The 18,442-nt window shown below is 49.2% G+C and overlaps 1 protein-coding gene across 7 annotated transcripts in view; it reads left to right on the top strand.

The window, feature by feature from the left end:
* TSHZ2 (teashirt zinc finger homeobox 2) overlaps window positions 1-18,442 on the top strand; it is a 454,178-nt gene that overhangs the window by 259,665 nt on the left and 176,071 nt on the right. For 2 of the 7 annotated variants that reach the window (XM_019458124.2, XM_019458123.2), the window contains exon 2: window positions 4,860-7,802. In XM_019458124.2, the coding sequence (XP_019313669.1) occupies window positions 4,860-7,802 (2,943 nt within the window). Of the gene's footprint in view, window positions 1-4,859; window positions 9,867-15,054; window positions 18,265-18,442 lie in introns of those variants that run through there. The other 5 variants (XM_019458120.2, XM_019458121.2, XM_053890126.1 and 2 more) reach the window with 3 other exon arrangements.

Below are 18,442 nucleotides of genomic sequence, written 5' to 3'. Positions count from 1 at the left end.
CTCGGGTTATAACTGTCCCACCTCTACTGCCACTTTAAAAACTGCCAGTGTTTTTACAGTAAACACTCTATTGTGGATTTTCAAGGCAACTACAAAAATGTTTGCCTGGCAAAAAAAAAAATTTGCTATCTAACATCATGCAACCCATGAATTATTTTGCACAATTTCATGTAAATCATTCTGAACAGACATTTTTGAAACAATTCAGGTGGCAATTTAAAAAAATATCTCTTTTGTTTTTTAACCTTTGCTATAAGAGGAAATTTCTAAAATTTAAGAGTTTATTTCTGAATTTTACTGACATACATAATAGGGTAAAAAGTTCGTAGCATATAAAATATATTTCTCCAGGGACATTTCTCCTTTGTTTTGTTTTTTTTTAAGGTTTATTTATTTATTTTGAGAGAGAGAGGAGGAGGGGCAGAGAGAGAGGGAGAGAGAGAGTCCCAAGCAGATTCTGCACTGTCAGCGCAGAGTCGGATGCAGGGCTTGATCTCACAAACCGCGAGATCATTACCTGAACTCAAGTCAAGAGTCGGATGCTTAACCGACAGAGCCACCGAGGCACTCCCTTTTCTCCTTAGTAAAATCAAGAGTTCAGGGAAAGACCACCCTCCTATTTGTGGAACCTGTATCCTGGAACAGGTGATAGACTATCTTCATGGAAAAATTAGTCCGTACTTTCCAAGTTCCCATGTGTGAGTCTCTTTTGAATAGAAGTCTGCTCACATTATGGATGAATTTTCTGACACTTTGCAGTCTTGATGCTTATTTTCAGTCTTCCTACTTAAAAGTTTAAATTCACAGCTCAGGGATTTCTGGCGACAAGAACATTGGTGGCTGTGTTGGTCTGAAAAGATGACCCCATTGAGAGGAGCGGGTCAGGGTGGTCATAGTTCACATCTGATCTATACTGGAGGTTAGGGGAGGGATGATTTACCCATCATAGCTTCCAATTGCACCGTCAAGATGTGGAGACAGAGTTTGCAACCGGAATAATCCCTTTAAGTTGTATGATCTACGCATTCGTGCGCTCAGATAAATTTTTGGACACCGTTCCATGCCAGGCTTCAATCTGAGCGTTGGGGAAAGCAAGGTCTCCATGGGGACAAGCATTTCATCTTCATATTTAGACGGAGGGGACAATCAGCCAGTAGGAAAACAAGATGATCTCAGAGTGTGGTAGGTACTACAGGGATCTCAAGAAGTAGGTGGGTGTGGCCTGGGGTTACACAGAGAAGGGGAGACGGGGCGGGACAGCCTTCTGGAGAAGGAGTCCCGGAAACAGAGACCTGAAGGACGAAAAGGGACCACCATGTGAAGGTCTGGAGGAAGAACTCTCTGGAGCAGAGAGGTCTACAACTGCAAGGAGCCAAGTCACAGAAAGGATTGGCAAAGTCAGGAAGGAACAAGTAGGCTGTTATGCCTCTGGCAAGGGATGAGATTAGAAACTGAGGTTGGAACGGGGGGTGTTTGCCACCACAGAATTTGATCTTCAACCTGAAAGCGGCAAGGAGGTTCCACAGAGAACAGTTCTTTTTATTGTGCCTTGGCATAATGGTGATCCAGTTTCTTTTGTTAAATGAGTATTCCTAAGAATCAACTTGCCACTCATCCACTTTACCAAGATTTACACATGGTGCGATCTTATTAAACAAATCATCGAGAGAGAGAGAGACAGCTACTCATTACACACCCAGATCACCCATATTCTGGCTGTCTTTCCTCTCTCTCATCAGCCGCCGGTGGCAAACAAAATCACTTAAGTCAAGTGAACGGTTTTAAATGTGTGATATCAAAACGTGTTTTTAGAAACTCCTCGGAACCCTCATCCGTTGTTAAAATACATTTACTTCTTCGACGGACGCTTTGGCCCTTTTTTTTTATGAAGCCTTTCAATGTGTTACCTTATCGGGTGCGTGAGATTTAGTCTGTCCTGCAGGAGAAAACAGACAAAAAGGGTCTCTCAGCATGAGTTACTCTTCTGTAAAGGTTATAGTAAACATGTCAATGGCTAATTAAGCAGAAAATTTTATCTGTATTGTGGGGGAGGCATTTGCTGTCTCTGACATTTCTTCTGGGGAATCCATTTAGAAGGACAAAGTAGACTGTGAAGCTGGGCTGGTCCGGAAAGCACAGCTTCCAGATGTCAGCAGGGAAAAAAAGCCAAAAACACTTATTTTCTCCTGTGTGAAAATGACTATATCGGCCGGGCCGATAATGGGGCGGGGGTTGGTGCATGCATGTGCACACCTGCGTGCACACACACGTTTGTATATTTCATCAACACACACACACACACACACACACACACACACACACACACACAGTAACATGAATTGCTTCCAACCAAATGCCAGGCCCTGTGCTATGCACCGAAAATGGTGAGCCGAGTAAAACCTGGCCTGGCCACACTCTTAATCAGTTGTGGTGGCAGAAACCTCTTTTTTCCTCCTAGATTTTTTTTCCACTGGTCTGTGGGTGTAGGTGTGTGTGTGTATGTGTGTTGCTATGGTTGTATAGCTCATAGATATGTAACTGTATGTCTCAGTTGGCCTGGAACAGCTCTGGCTAATGAGTGTCGTCCCAGATTTTGAGCAATAAAGCCCTTTTAATTCTCAAAAGTGACCCTGTTTGATTGATAAAATTTGCCTGTTGCTTTGGAGTATTTTGGCTCTGTAGCAACTCATTTATTCATTTTATAACAGGCTTTCTCTTGAGCTTAATGATATGACTCACATACCAAATACTGATTTGCAAACATACAAATTAGTCCAGGAAAAAGAAAATGCAGTGGGGATGGGGGGGGGGGGGGGTGGTGGTCTAATTTAGTCATTCAGTTCTTTTAAGCTAGGTTTTCTTGCAAGGAATGACCACTTACTAATGGCTGCTCAACTAGACTGAGTACCTTCTGTTTTCATCAAACCAATTTATGGAACCGGAGACCAGCAACACTAGTTTAATGAAAACCCCACTGGTCAGCTTGCTAGGAGAGCAGAAGCAGAACAACAGTGACAATAATGGTCAAATCTAGAATGAACACAACCGCCAAGCTCATGGCGAAACCCAGTTTTTATATTGCATCTTGTTTTATGGTGCCATGTCCTTTAAATCGTGGGTTTAAATCGTGGGTTCTTGTCTCCAGCATTTCTCCCCTCCCAAGTGATTACCTACTTAGTGACATTTCCATAAAATGCCACTGCTTAACCTTTAACCTTTGGGTCTCCGCGAAGTTTTCTTATCCTTTAGGTTGGTCATAGAGAGTGGAGCGTAGTGGTTAGACCCACGGACTCTCTCATCAAACAGGCATGTTGTGACGCCACCATACTAACTGGGTGGCCTTGGGCAAATTTCTTAACCTTAGAGCCTCAGTTTTCCCCATCCGTGAAGTGAAAATAATAATAGTTCTTCCATCGTGTGGGCAATCAGACAAAATGGAAGAAGGCATTTGCGGTGGTTAGCAGGGCTCCTAGGAGGTAGCAATTGCTCAATAAACATTCATCTTTACCAGCCACAGCAGGAGCCTTTGGAGTTTCTGACTGGAGCTGCCTTACGCCCAACAAACCCCTTTGTCTTCTATTCTAACTCGCTCTGCCTGCCTGTGGGACAGACCTCCATGCATGATCACTCTTTTCCCAGCTTGCTCGCTGGTGAATGGGAACATGGCACCACCCTAGGGTTTCTCCCAGGCACCCACCTGCACTCAGACGGGAGAGAAGAGCACACCAGGAAAACACTGCATTGAGATCACGCAAGCCTTGCAAATCTAAGACTGAATCTCCCTTGCTTTGGTCCCTCTTTAGTTGCATTTCATCCACGAGGCTCTGAAAAGGCCAGGTGAAAGAAATGAACACATGGGCATAAATAGTCACTTTCCCCATCTCTGTTGATGGATATTTGCCCATTAATTCCCTCTGCACCCGCTCTCTTGTGCCGCTCTCTCATGCCTTCATTTTCCCTATGCAATTACTGGCCCTAAATCCTCTCAGAGAAGGGAAGGCATGCATCCCCAATAGCATTTTGCATCTACAAATCAAACGTATAATTGGCATCTCATGACGGACACCCACAAATCACAAAGCATTTGAAATTACAGGCACAAGATCGAGAGGGCATTTTCAGCCTTGTCTGAAAAGGTCTTCGTGAACCTGTTTGCGAATAATAGGATAGCCCCCAAATCTCCCATTCCAACACCATTTGCTATTATTTTAAAATCATTATGTTTGCCGAGCTTACATAATTTTTTAGCTATCGACGGAAGATTTTATTCGATACTCCGTAATCTCTCTTCCTGCCGTGTGACTCTCTACAAATAAAACTTATAACAAAAAGACACCGGCTATCAAAAATATAATGGCAGTGCATCTCAATTACGTGCAAGCACTCAAATAGGATTTATTAAGATAATTGTATGCCAGCATATCCAAGGCTCTCGGTAAACCTTACCATGGAGATGCCAAGGGTCAAATCTAGTTTTCTCGTGAGCCAACGTCCTTCTCCGTAAAGATCTGTTTTTATAGGGTTGAATTCCAGCCCAGCCTTCCTGAAAGTCATACCTATGAATTTAGCCACGGTCCGACTATCAGAGCGCTAGGTATTCCTTAAATGTGAATGTTATTAACTTGGGACTCTAGGCATTTAAAAAGATCTGTGACTCCTGTCAGTTAAAAAAAGGCCTTAGATAGCACACACGGGACACCATTTGGCTTTCTCCTGTGTCCATGGTTTGCAGTTACTAAAAGCGTAGATTCGCTCGCTCTTCGATTCGGTATTGGAAGCACTGGCTCCAAGCGGGGAAACTGGGATGGAATACGGGACCTGCCACTATTATTTCATATCCTCCTCTACTTTTCTTGCAGGCTACGCCCAGGAGGAACAGCTGAAGGAAGGAGAGGAAATAAAAGAAGAGGAAGAGGAGGACAGTGGTTCGGTAGCTCCGCTTCAGGGCAGCAATGACCCGGGGACAGACGAGGAGCTAGAAACGGGCCCCGAGCAGAAAGGCTGCTTCAGCTACCAGAACTCTCCGGGAAGCCACCTGTCCAATCAGGACGTGGAGAACGAGTCTCTGCTGAGCGATGCCAGCGATCAGGTGTCGGACGTCAAGAGCGTCTGCGGTCGAGACGCCGCGGACAAGAAAGCCAGCGCGCACCCCAAGCCTCCCAACGAAAGCCACAACTGCATGGATAAAATGACCGCCGTCTACGCCAACATCCTGTCCGACTCCTACTGGTCGGGCCTCGGCCTCGGCTTCAAGCTGTCCGGCGGCGAGAGGCGGCCCTGCGACCCGCGCAACGGCAGCAGCAAGACCGACTTCGACTGGCATCAGGACGCGCTGTCCAAAAGCCTGCAGCAGAACTTGCCTTCCCGATCCGTGGGGAAGCCCAGCCTGTTCAGCTCGGTGCAGCTGTACCGGCAGAGCGGCAAGATGTGCGGGTCGGCGTTCACCGGGGCCAGCCGCTTCCGGTGCCGGCAGTGCAGCGCCGCCTACGACACCCTGGTGGAGCTGACCGTGCACATGAATGAGACGGGCCACTACCAAGACGACAACCGCAAAAAGGACAAGCTGAGACCCACGGGCTACTCCAAGCCCCGGAAACGGGCTTTCCAGGATATGGACAAGGAGGATGCTCAGAAGGTTCTGAAATGCATGTTCTGTGGCGACTCCTTCGACTCCCTCCAAGATTTGAGCGTCCACATGATAAAAACAAAACATTACCAAAAAGTGCCTTTGAAGGAGCCAGTGCCCACCATTTCGTCGAAAACGGTCACCCCGGCCAAGAAGCGCGTCTTCGACGTCAACCGACCTTGCTCCCCCGACTCGACCACGGGCTCGTTTGCGGAGTCGTTCTCCTCTCAGAAGACGGCCGGCCTGCAGCTGTCGTCCAACAACCGCTATGGCTACCAGAACGGCGCCAGCTACACCTGGCAGTTTGAGGCCTGCAAGTCCCAGATCCTCAAGTGCATGGAGTGTGGCAGCTCCCACGACACCCTGCAGCAGCTCACCACCCACATGATGGTCACGGGGCACTTTCTCAAGGTCACCAGCTCTGCCTCCAAGAAAGGGAAGCAGCTGGTGTTGGACCCGCTGGCCGTGGAGAAAATGCAGGCTTTGTCGGACGCCCCAAACAGCGATTCGCTGGCTCCCAGGCCGTCGGGTGACTCTGCCTCTGACCGTGCGGCCTCTACAACCGAGCCGAAGAGAGAGAGCAAAAAGGAAAAACCGGAGGAGATCGGCAAGGACGAGAAAGTCCTGAAGAGCGAGGAGTACGAAGACGCTCTCCAGAAGCCGTTAGACCCTACAATGAAGTACCAGTATCTAAGGGAGGAGGATTTGGAAGACGGCTCCAAGGGCGGAGGGGACATTTTGAAGTCGTTGGAAAACACCGTCACCACGGCCATCAACAAAGCCCAGAACGGGGCTCCCAGCTGGAGCGCGTACCCCAGCATCCACGCGGCCTATCAGCTGTCGGAGGGCGCCAAGCCTGCCCTGCCCATGGGATCCCAGGTCCTGCAGATTCGCCCTAACCTCACCAACAAGCTGAGGCCAATTGCCCCAAAGTGGAAAGTAATGCCGCTGGTCTCTGTGCCCACCAACCTGGCCCCATACACTCAAGTGAAGAAGGAGCCGGACGACAAGGACGAGGTCGCGAAGGAGTGTGGGAAAGAAAGTCCCCAGGAAGAGGCCTCACCTTTCAGCCACTGCGACGGGGATGCTTTCTCCAAGAGCGAAACCCCTTCCGAGTCCAAGAAGGCTGAGCCTTGTCTCCTGAAGGAGGAGGCCAGGCTGGTGGAGGAGGGCGGCGAGCCCGAGAAACGCCCGCCCCTCGAGCCAGCGCACTCCCTCAGCAACGGGTGCGCCCTGCCCACGCGTGCCCCGGCCCTGCCATGCATCAACCCACTCAGCGCCCTGCAGTCCGTCCTGAACAATCACCTGGGCAAGGCCACGGAACCCCTGCGCTCCCCTTCCTGCTCCAGCCCAAGCTCAAGCACAATGTCGATGTTCCACAAGTCGAGTCTCGGCGTCATGGACAAGCCGGGCTTGAGTCCTGCCCCCACGCGGCCGGCCAGCGTGTCCAGGCGCTACCTGTTCGAGAGCAACGATCAGCCCATCGACCTGACCAAGTCCAAGAGCAAGAAAGCCGAGTCCTCGCAAGCACAATCCTGTACGTCCCCACCTCAGAAGCACGCCCTGTCTGACATCGCCGACATGGTCAAGGTCCTCCCCAAGGCCACCACCCCAAAGCCCGCCGCTTCCTCGCGGGGCGCCCCCATGAAGCTGGAAATGGATGTCAGGCGCTTTGAGGACGTCTCCAGCGAGGTCTCGACCCTGCATAAGAGGAAGGGCCGGCAGTCCAACTGGAACCCTCAGCACCTCCTGATCCTACAAGCGCAGTTCGCCTCGAGTCTGTTCCAGACGTCCGAGGGCAAGTACCTGCTGTCCGACCTGGGCCCTCAAGAGCGAATGCAAATCTCGAAGTTCACGGGGCTCTCGATGACCACGATCAGCCACTGGCTGGCAAACGTCAAGTACCAACTTCGGAAAACGGGCGGGACGAAGTTCCTGAAAAACATGGACAAAGGACACCCCGTCTTTTATTGCAGTGACTGTGCCTCCCAGTTTAGAACCCCTTCCACCTACATCAGCCACCTGGAGTCGCACCTGGGTTTCCAAATGAAGGACATGACCCGCATGGCGGTAGAACAGCAAGGCAAGCCGGAGCAAGAGATCTCGCGGGTGTCGTCGGCTCAGAGGTCTCCGGAAACCGTAGCTGGCGAAGAGGACACAGACTCTAAGTTCAAGTGTAAGTTGTGCTGTCGGACATTTGCGAGCAAACACGCAGTAAAACTCCACCTGAGCAAAACGCACGCCAAGTCACCCGAACACCACTCTCAGTTTGTCACAGACGTGGACGAGGAATAGCTCTTCAGGTATGGGTTTGCTCCCAGGTGACGGGACAGTAGCCTTGTGAGGAGCTTCTTGTTGGGAGATGGGTCTGCTTAGAGGCAGCTCACGTCTCCCGGTACCAAGAGGACAGGAGCCTGCTGGAGTAGGACTTACTTGCATGAGACACTAGAACGCGATAAGTCCTAGCCGCTCTCCCAATGTCTCCAGATTAGAGTTGGTGAACAGATGGACACGAGTTCAGAGAGTTGGCGCGCGCAGATTTTACCGCCTCACGAGGCGTGATCCCCTTAGGGACCCCAAGGCCCTCCAGCCGAGGCTACACCTCACTTTAATTAATACGTACAGACCCCCCCCCCCACCACCACCACCACGGTCCCGTCTCACCCCCTCGCCTTCCCATAGCGATGCTGATGACGTAGGGAGTGAGTTAAGGCTGAGCAAGCGAATGAGCGTTGCAGAGTTCCTGGGGGCAGCCGCTGTGCAGAGATTTCCTACTCAGCTCGTGGACTTTGCTATTATTGCTTGCAATCGATGCTTTTGGCAGCTTCCTTTCAGCGATCGCTGCTGATACCTGCCCCGCCCGTCCCTCTGTCTATCGCCTCCGTTAGGGTTGCTAGGAAAGGGCATCTGGCCTGTAGTCAGACGGCAGAAAAATATTCACTGCAGAACACTGGGGTGAAGAGAGAGGAAGCTTACTTTCTTCTCTCATCTTTCGGTTTTCTTTAGGATAGACTAATATGAGCGTCGACCCTTAACAAAGATAGATGCACTGCATGCCCTCGAGAGTTTATTTTACCTAAACAAACAAAGGACTTTCCGAACGCCCATTGCCAATGCACATGGGGTCCCGCGGCATCCAGATAATTTGCATCATGTATCATAGAAGTTCTGTGCCTTGTATAGTCACTGGTGCCCAGACTGTCTATGTCACCTCCAAGAAAGAGGACAGAGGCCAAGGTCAAATGCCTTGGCAGTCTTGCCACACCGGCCGTGTCAACTGTTTTCAAGGCTGGGTCTTCACCCAATGCATTCATCTCTCTTTTTTGTATTTTGTCTACTTCCTTTTCTCTCCCCTTCAGCATGACCCCCCCCCCCCCGCCACATGCTAAGGACCTCCACACATATTCAAGTTGTCCCCCCCACCTCGGGCCGCGCCCCAGACGGGGACCCGACCTGACTTACAGCCTCAGCACTTACCAGTCCAGTCAATGTCACGCTAGGTGACAGCTTAGTTCCTTCAGTTCATTCACAATAAGATACGAACAGCTGATAATACTGTATCCGCCCTCGCCACCCGCCCCCCCCCCCATCGTCAGAGCCTTTGTTTTTAAATAGGAGACTTTCAGATCGAGCCACAAAGGTATGAGCCCTGGCAGACCTCCCAAGCGGAAGGAGGGATATTTATGTGGGTGCGGCTTTGGGCTCACCTCACGTCAGGTGGGGAGAGTTGCCGAGCGTGAGGATGGTCAGGATGAAAGAAAGGGTGGAAATCTGGGCCTGTCCCCTCAGTGAAAAGATCTAAGAGCTTCTGATAAAGGGGAACCCGTCCTGTAGGTCCGATGGCTACGTGGGCGCAAATGAAGACTATTGTTTTGTTTGCATGTTTTTATCACGATAATTAAAATGTGCTACCAGCAGATTCATGTCTTGCTTTCCAAGCATGACTTGTTCAGCTCACACTATTGAAAGAAAAGCCAAAATTCAGCTATTGGATCTCTAAGTGAGCTCGGGGCTTGGCGACATTCTATTTATTTGCTATATAACATTTTAAATCTTATGTAACTTGCTATTATACTTTTCTGGTCCTTGAAAAAGAAAAAAAAAAAAGGTGGATATATACAGAATACCCAGAGAGAAGAGAGATGTTTCCAATCCCATAGTGGCAGGGTCCAAACCATGGTCAAGAGGACCAATAGGTAATGTTTATTTGTGCTACAATAAAGACCAATTTTCCACCTGTTAGGTTTGTAATCATTCTTTGGGAAAAAAATTAATATCGTTGCCAAAACATCGCGGTATGTAAATAGAGAGATGGGAGAAGAAGAAAGCCTTAGTCAAAATCGGAATCGTGCATGTCTGTTCTGAGGAAGCAAAAGTAAACTGATCATTTGGAAAAACCTACACGAAAGGCCCTTAACAAATAAGGTAAATACAAAGACAGGATAGCTCTTGTCTCATCCCTCCGCAGGCTTTGGACTTTTGAAGCACCGTATTACAGAGTAAATCACTATATGAAACCAAAGCTCCGTTCTTATATAAACACCGTGATGCTGTGCTTTCGAGCTAGGATGACAGAAAACCAAGCTTGAGTATTGAAGACTCGTTCAAAGCAGTAGGAATGTACGTGTGTGGTGTGTCTGGGTCAATACTAAAGATAAGACAATCTGCCAGAGTAGCTCCCGACTTTGTGCAGAGATGGCTTTGTGATGCTCTGGTCACCTCGGGAGGCATGTCCTCTCTTAGAACAACACTCAGTACGTTGCCCAGTGCTTAGAATTATGCATAGATGTTTTTAAACGATCACAAAACGAGATGGCTGTTACCCGGCGCTCTGATTTTAGCTGGTGTGCGTGGTACCACAAGTTGTACCAAATGACACGATGTTTGAGAAAAGCGTGGTCAAGAGTTTACGGAAGAATTGGGAGTTTGCCGTGTCTGTGTTCTCCGCAAGATGCAAATTCTGCCCCGAATTTTCTTTCCTTTCTCAGATAGGTCTTGAACCCTGCACGGTGTTCGGCCAAATAGGAAAGGCGACTTTTCGTTAAAAATTAATTAGACAACCTTACATTGTGCAGCCCTGTTTTAGGACAGAAGTGTTCTAAAACAATTTCAGTCGGTATTTGTACATACCTTTAAAAACCGCACGCTCTCGAGGAACAGAAATTAAACAAAGAGCAAATCAACGAGGCTAAAATGCTTAAAGACTTGAAATTACAGTCATTTCCGTGTAACGCAGCGTGCAAGTTTAGCCGCACACCTCGTCCCGAAATGGGGGGCAAGAATGCATTCGAGTCCAAGAAGCAGCCACCTTTGCTGCGGGCGATTTGAGAAAGACACACTTTCAGGGTGAACAGCATGTAAACTTGCCAAATAAAATACAAGATGTCCAGTTACATGTGAATTTCAGATAAATGACGAGTTTGTAGAATAAGTATGTCCCAAGTATTGCATGGGCCATATTTTTACTAAACAAACAAAAAAAAATTACTCATTGTTTATCTGAGATTCCAATTTAACTGGGCATTCTGTATTTTTATTTGCTAAATCTGGCAACCCTCACAAATGGATTATATGGCATTCTGGAAAGACCGAAGGGGCTGGATTCATTAATGTCTGTAAGAGACATGGCCCTTTCCTTCATCCATTAGAGGAATATTCCTCCCTTCCTTCCTCTTTACCTCCCTCCCTTCCTTCCTCCTTCCCTTCTCCTTCCCTCCTTCCTACCCCCCTCCTTCTTTCCCCCTCCCTCCCTTCCTCCTTACCTCCCCCCTCTTTTCTACTTCCCTTTCTCCTTACCTCCCTCCTTCCCCCCCCCACTCCTTTCTACTTCTGTTTCTCCTTACCTCCCTCCTTCCTCCCTCCCTCCCTTCCTCCTTCCTTCCCCCCCCCACTCCTTTCTCCTTCCCTTTCTCCTTCCCTCCCTTCTTTCCTCCCTCCCTTCCCCTTCCCTCCTTCCTCCCCCCTCCCTCCTTTCTCCTTCCCTTTCTCCTTTCCTCCCTCCTCCCTCCCTCCCTCCCTTCGTCCCTGTTTCCCCTCCCTGAGTCTCTTTCATCTTACAACAAACACTGCTTGTGCTTTTACTACGCACCAGCCACTCTTCAGCAATGGACGCGTAATGGGGAGCCAGTAGGCCCTCTGATTATAGTAGCCAAATGTGCTGGCCCTGTGGCAAGTGCTTTACAAACATTATTTCACTTTATTCTCACAAACAGCCCTATAAGTTAGGGCTGGATTCCACCGTGTCAGAGGGAAGAGGAGGCAGAGAGATTCCGGGTGAATTCCCACAATCTCGGACCCTCACTCATTCGTGATCACCTACCCAGAAGGCTATCGCTCCAGGCCACGCACCACCCTGATCCCGGGCAATAAACCAGTGACCGGGACGAGACTCTGCCTTGGAGGCTCCCGGCAGGCACACAGATGGGCAGCTCTGGGGTAAATGGTCAGTGGAGCACACGGGAGGGGCGTCTGCCCCATCCCGGGGTGGGGGGAAGCCCAGGAGGGGAATGAATGGTGGTTTCCGAGGCTGCCCAGGATGCATCCACCGTCTCTAAGATCTGGCCCACTTCTGGGTCTATAAAATGTGGACACAGTCCTCCCGTCCTAGAAAACTCTGAGAATTAACGAGGCCTGTGCAATTCTTTCCCAGAAAGCCTGGCAACCGGTAGGTTCACAGGAAAAGTTAGTCCTCCACCGTCCCTGCCGGTTTCCACCACGTTCCTCAGCCGCACCTGCAGCATGTGGGACGCGTGGGCTCTTCCCAGGTGGCCCCGTGGAAGCCTCCACTTGCTACTTGATCATAACGATAGCAAATGACAGCAAAACTCCCACTTCCTGGCCTCTTCCGCGAGCCAGGCATGGTTATTCATATCATTCTAATTTGCAAGGAGCTCTAAGCGTTTCGGGATTTGTCCAAGAGCGCACAGTAAGGGCAGAGGCGGACTCAGCCCGGGACTGCTGGACACTCATCACCTTCTACCGCCTCTCGGCTCCTCCACCGAGAGAGTTTCAGATATTGAAACGGGGGGGGGGGGCTGGAACTGGCCCGCAGGGTGAAGCAAATCTCGCTCTCTTATGATTTCCTTGTCCTGTCAGGCAGTTGTACATTTGCCATATAGCGTCTAACCAAGGAATGACCCAAATTCCAGGAAAAATTCGCATGTACAGTTTGGCTTGGTTTGTTTTTTTGTTTTTGTTTTTTGGTTTTTTGGGGGTTTTTTTTTTGTTTTTTTTTGATCACTATCCTGACTCTCACTTGAGGGAAGCAAACTGAGAATTCAGGAACAGGGTCGGCTACAAGACTCGCGTATTTCCAACGCAGCAAGAAACAAATGTGTAGCCTGTTGGAATGCGCTCATTTTATGCAAGCGATCTGGCTTGACTCCCTCGCACATGGCTGGCCCCCCTCTCTGTTGCACTTTCCTCCTCATTGGGACCTTCGAAATCTCAATCCTGACGGGTATAATTTGGTGCTTTAATATAGAGTAACATTATTTTTCATTTACTCCAATCTGCGATCAGTATCATCTTTTCATTTAACCAGATGCAATTCTTTTTTCTTTCGCTAAATTGAAAATCCATGAGCGACAGGGAGTGCAATGTTTTAATTAGCTCATATTTTTTATATGGATTTATGTCTTTAAAATACATTTGTGTAATTCTTCAGCTAAATTAAAAACGTCTTTCCGCGAAAGTGAGGAGGGGAAAATAAAGAGCTGAATTGTGTCATTAGCTTAGGTAGATACAGATGGGGAGAAGGACTTCGTGGGGGGCCACACGCGCGATCACCAGATCTTCTGCCTGGGCCGATGCTGAACTTGCCCCTGCACGTAACAAAGTCTTTGTCTATAAAGATTTCTCGAAAATGGCTAGAGGAGGGATTTTTTTTTTAAAGGCTCCTCGTAAGTAAACAAGCAGCTACCTTCAGTGAACGAATTCGAAACCGAACCAGCCGCCAAACAAAACAGGCGGAAAAAAAAGAAAAAGTCATAATGATAAACAGTTTCCCCTGCATTTCTCTCTTTGTCTTTTTTTTTTTTTAACTATCAAGTTTAAAGCTTTCCACGGTGCTTTTTTTCTACTTTATAGAAGACAAGTGACATTCTGTGGTAAATGGGAAGAAGCACCATGCAGAACTGAAATCTCTCTAATGCACTGACACTAACTTGCCCTCTATTGTTGGCAACGAGCAGGCACTCATGATTGTTCATCAAACAGCTCCTAATGCAGTTAAAGCATTCAGCTATAATTTCTCCTTGCATTTATAATTACTGTCATAGACTGCACACCTCGGTGAGCAGATTAAAGCTATAAACTATTTAGCCACGGCTCTAAGACGAGGAACTTGATTTGTCTGGCAGGAGTTATTTGTTAGGGATCCTGACACTTCACATAAAAATGACTCAACTTGATGAAGAACAATGCAGTTTTAGCAATGCAGGGATTTTAAATCAGTCTCGACGCCACGCCCTGCAAGACTCGCAGGGCAGTTTGTGGGATGATATGTAGGCCACGGAGATCATGTTAAGGAGACCACAAGAGGAGGTGGGGGGGGGGGCTGCTTTCTTTCCCCGACTCTCCCCTCTGAGAGAACAGTTTGTTGCAAATCAGGGCATGTCATGTTCTCCCATGAAATCCAGAGTGAATGTCACATGAGGCTCGCCTGGCGGGGAAACGGGATGCCAGGAGCTGAAGGCGCCCGTCACCTCTGGGGACTTTAGAGAACTTTGAGCTGCTGTTGAGAGCACACACCCCACCCCGGAGCCCAGGCAGCCGGGGCTATGTGGAAAGTGGTGGTGGTGGTTTTCTCCTGGAATGGTCTTTATTTCTTCGGGTTTTTTATTCTTTTTTATTTTTATTTATTTTACTTGCAGGAGATACAGCATATATTTGGGGCACAGAGGGCGTTCCATTTGGGGTCATCTAGCGATGCTGGGGAAAATTCAAAACCAAAATCCGTGTTCAAGTTGACGAGAAAGACTGGCAGAGACTGGGTGGCAGTAAATACAGTTCCTTCCTTCTGCAGTTCGTGTGGAGGATTAGCGAAAACAGTGCCTGGGCAGAGCTCAGCGCTGGGTCTGGCCCGCAACGCGAGCCCTTGATGAATTTCATTCTCCTCTTTATTTCCCGCCTTGATCACCTACCTCAAAAAAAAAAAAAAATCCCCTTCTGTTTGCTTAAGGCTTAAATCAAGATGTGGGATGGATTGTGCCATTTTATTTGAAGAAAGAAGGAGAGCCTATGTGTACAGATTTAATTAAATCAGCTCCGGGCGGTGGCGGGGGTGGGGGGCTGGGGGTGAGCAGTGGCGGGGGAGGCAGTGGAATGGAAGCGTCCGGTGGTGTTCGGGGGGCCCCGAGAAAGCACGGAGCATCGCAGTACCGTGCATCTCTTCCCCTCTGACTTCTGCTTTGCCTCTGTGCCCCCAGCTACCTTGAAAAATTCCACTTGCTCGAGTTAAAAATCACCAGTGGCTGGGCCATGCTTAGCAAGGTCTGCGCTGGAGTTTCAATGCGGATAATGATGGGGACGAGGTTGATTAAAGGTGGTAAGAAGCAAAGTGCTTCAAACAGTGCTTGGCTGTGTCTGCTACCACTATTGTCCTTGTCGCGATCGATACTGACAGAGGATTGACATTTATGGCACATTTACGGTGTCCCGCTCTTGTACTGGGTCGTCCCCACGTATTGTCTCCATCAATCTGAACCCAAAACTCTACAAACAACTCTGACGGACACCCAGCTCACAGGTGAAGAAACCAGCCTCAGGTGACGTGATCCCCAAGATCACAGCGAGCGCCGGCTGCAGGGCTGGAAACCAAGTGTGGGCAAATGAACGACTTCCCTCCCTCGAGCCGCGATTTTGGCCGAGACGTCTCTCAGCCCCTTTCTGACATCCCCTGCGTTAAATTCCATCGGGCGCTGCACCAAAGTAGGAAAAGTGTGAGATGGGAACCCCGTCCCTGAGTTCTTGGCAAGTTACTTTGCCCTTTGAGGGGCAGGGGGAGGACAAAAAGAAAAAGATATCAGTATCCCAAAAGCCCAAACCTTTGAGACAACTTCCTGCCACTGGGGCCCTCCAGCATATTGGCAGTTTCACCATGCATGGGTTTATCTGGTATTTTTTCATCTATGGAGGGAAAAAAAAAAATGATGTTTCAGGTTATGTTATTTTCAATGCTACATTACTCGATTTCACAGTCAAATAATTCTATTTTGGTTCACCAGAGGTTTTTGTCATGTTTAATTGTTTATGACTCCCTCCTCCCCCATATTTGCTGCATCCCCCTGTGCTACCTTCTGGTGCATTCTCTGGTGTGCGGTAACCATGGAGATGGGTCCCTATTGGGTAGCATTTGCTCTGGCTTAGAAGTCAAAGGACCAATCAGGACCTCATTATCCCAGAAATGTAAGAGAATGAGAAGTGGGAGGATGCCGGAGTGGAGGGGAGGCCTGTCACAAAGTCTCGGGACGCAGGGACGTCCTGATGCCTGGAAATCTCAGGAGGGAGGCGATAGGGCAGCTAAACTCAGGCAGACGTCCGTGGGCTCTGGAGCCACTGAAGCCTGGGTCCCAGGACCACATCTCCGTTTTCTAGATGAGGGACCTAGGGCAGGTCACGTCACCTCTCTGACCCTCAGAAAGCTCTTCTGTCAAGTGGCTGCATGACGGCTGCCTTCACGTAGTCATAAGAGAAATTGAAAGCAAACCTGCGGAGTCTCTTCCTGGGACAATACCAGGCACCTAGAAATCCTCAAAGAGAGCTACTCTCATCATCGTTAAAATGTAGCCGCCCTAGAATCAAGAGTGGGCTCACGTGTCTCAAGATTTTAATAACCGCGACAATTGCAATGATAACGTGCTGGAAGCAAGTCGCATTGTGTGGCTCGGGAACGTCCGTCTGGGGAAGACAAATATGAAAACGTGCCTCGTGCAGTAAACATGTGTTGGGGGCTGCGGTCGGTGCAAGGACTACGGTGATAAGCGACACAGAGGCCGGCTCTGCCCTCAGAACACGGACAGTCCATTGCGGAGGAAGGACGTCACATCACCAAGACTTACACTGAGCTCAGTGCTATTCCAGGGGAAGTACTCATCCCGTGGGAGACAAGAGGGTTCAAGGGCATCTGACCAAATGAGCAGAGATCTAGGCTGCCTGGAATGAGAAAAGGAGGCAGCCGGTGGAGAACGGGGAGGCCCCCGTGGTTAAAAGGAATGACAAGAGGGAAGCCTTGTAAGTGAAGTCGAGTGGGAGGTCCGTTCCAGAAAATGCACACGGTTCAGCATGGTTAGAGCCGTGTTTTTGGGAGAAGAAGGCAGAGAGGGGATGCTGATGGGGCCGAGAAGCCGGTTGATACACATGTGATGGCTCCTGCTCAGGTATATAAACTTATCATTTGAACCTCCGAGATAGATGTTCAGAACAGGTTTGCTTTATTGAAGTATGTGAACATCATTTTCATGAAGTTGACTTTGTAGGGCTTTGAAGTGGTGAAGCCCCGGACTCCCCGCGAAGCCTTTGGTTTATGAGGTAGAGGTGACAGCCGCCTCTAAGGTCCAGGAGGCTGGGGGCTGCACCTGATTAGCTCGTCCATGCAGACTCTATAAATATTGGAAGGAAGGGAGGGGGAAAGGGACAGTATCTAGGAGGTGATCATAACCTTCTTTGACATCCGCCATGTGTGAAATGACAATAATGCGCGTGTCGCTCGTCAGTGAGGCAGATGGAATAGATAAAGCGCGTGAAACCCTGAGCACAGAGCGCAGCACGATAGAAGCCCCAAGTGAAGGAAGGCGTCTTCGGGTTCTGTGCAGCCCGGAAAAGTACGAGAAGGTGAGAAACATTCCCACCCAACCCACTGTCGAATGATTTGCCCAGAGGAGTAACATTGTCACGAGGGCTAAGAAATGCCTTTTTTCAAGGTACGCATGCCCATGGGAACAGAGTCAATAGACGCCTGCAGGTGAATGAGTCAAAACCATCCCGCATTCTCTGTGGCCGGACGATCAGAGACCTTCGTTCGATTGTCCTTTAATTCATGCTCTTGGAGAAGTTGCTATGTGCCAGGCTCTGTCCCGAGTGCTGGGCTACACCCCGAGAAGAAAAGAAACCCAGATCTTACATTCTAATCGGAGAATACACATTGATAATAATACTAACGGCTCGTATCCTCGGAGCCCCAGGAAAGCGGGTCTGCCAAGGAAATACAGCGTAGTGTGAGAGACTATGACGGGGCCACCTACTTTAAACAGAGGCGGATCAGGGGCGGAAAATGAGGATGTTGAGAAGGAGCCGGTCACCTGACAAATTGAGGGCAGAACATCCCAGGCAGGAAAACAGAAGGGTTGGTGCATCTGATTCAGAGAAAGGCCAGTGCGGAGGGCCGGAGCTGGAGGGGTAGGGGAGTGTTTGGAGTGGGGTGAGGGCGTGAGGCAAGCCAGGGCTTTGTCGAACATCCTCAGAACTTTATTTTGTTCCTCCTAAGTGCCATGAAAAGTCATTGAGAGAGTTTAAGTAGGCAAGGGCATGATCTAGTTCATCCTTCAAGGACCTGAGCGGTTACTGAGTGTAGAATGGGTGAGACCGGTCAAGGACAGAAGCAGGAAGCCAGTGACAGGTGAAGGGAAAGACGACGGTGATCTGGAGGAAGTGGGGGGGCAGCAAGCATGGAGAAGTGGCTTCTGGGGATTCCAGGCCACTTGCAACCACGCTTGTCTGGAAAGGAGAAAGGATGTCAAACAGAGACCTGTAGAGCATTAAGACACATGTGGCTCTGTACTGTGGGGCCCTCGGTGGGCGTCTAGCTACAACTGCTCT

This window comes from Panthera pardus, unplaced genomic scaffold, assembly GCF_024362965.1.
Source record: "Panthera pardus isolate Hobbes unplaced genomic scaffold, ASM2436296v1 HiC_scaffold_25, whole genome shotgun sequence".
Lineage (NCBI taxonomy): Eukaryota > Metazoa > Chordata > Mammalia > Carnivora > Felidae > Panthera > Panthera pardus.
Note: the sequence above shows the minus strand (reverse complement) of the source record. Positions and strands in the feature narration are given on the sequence as shown.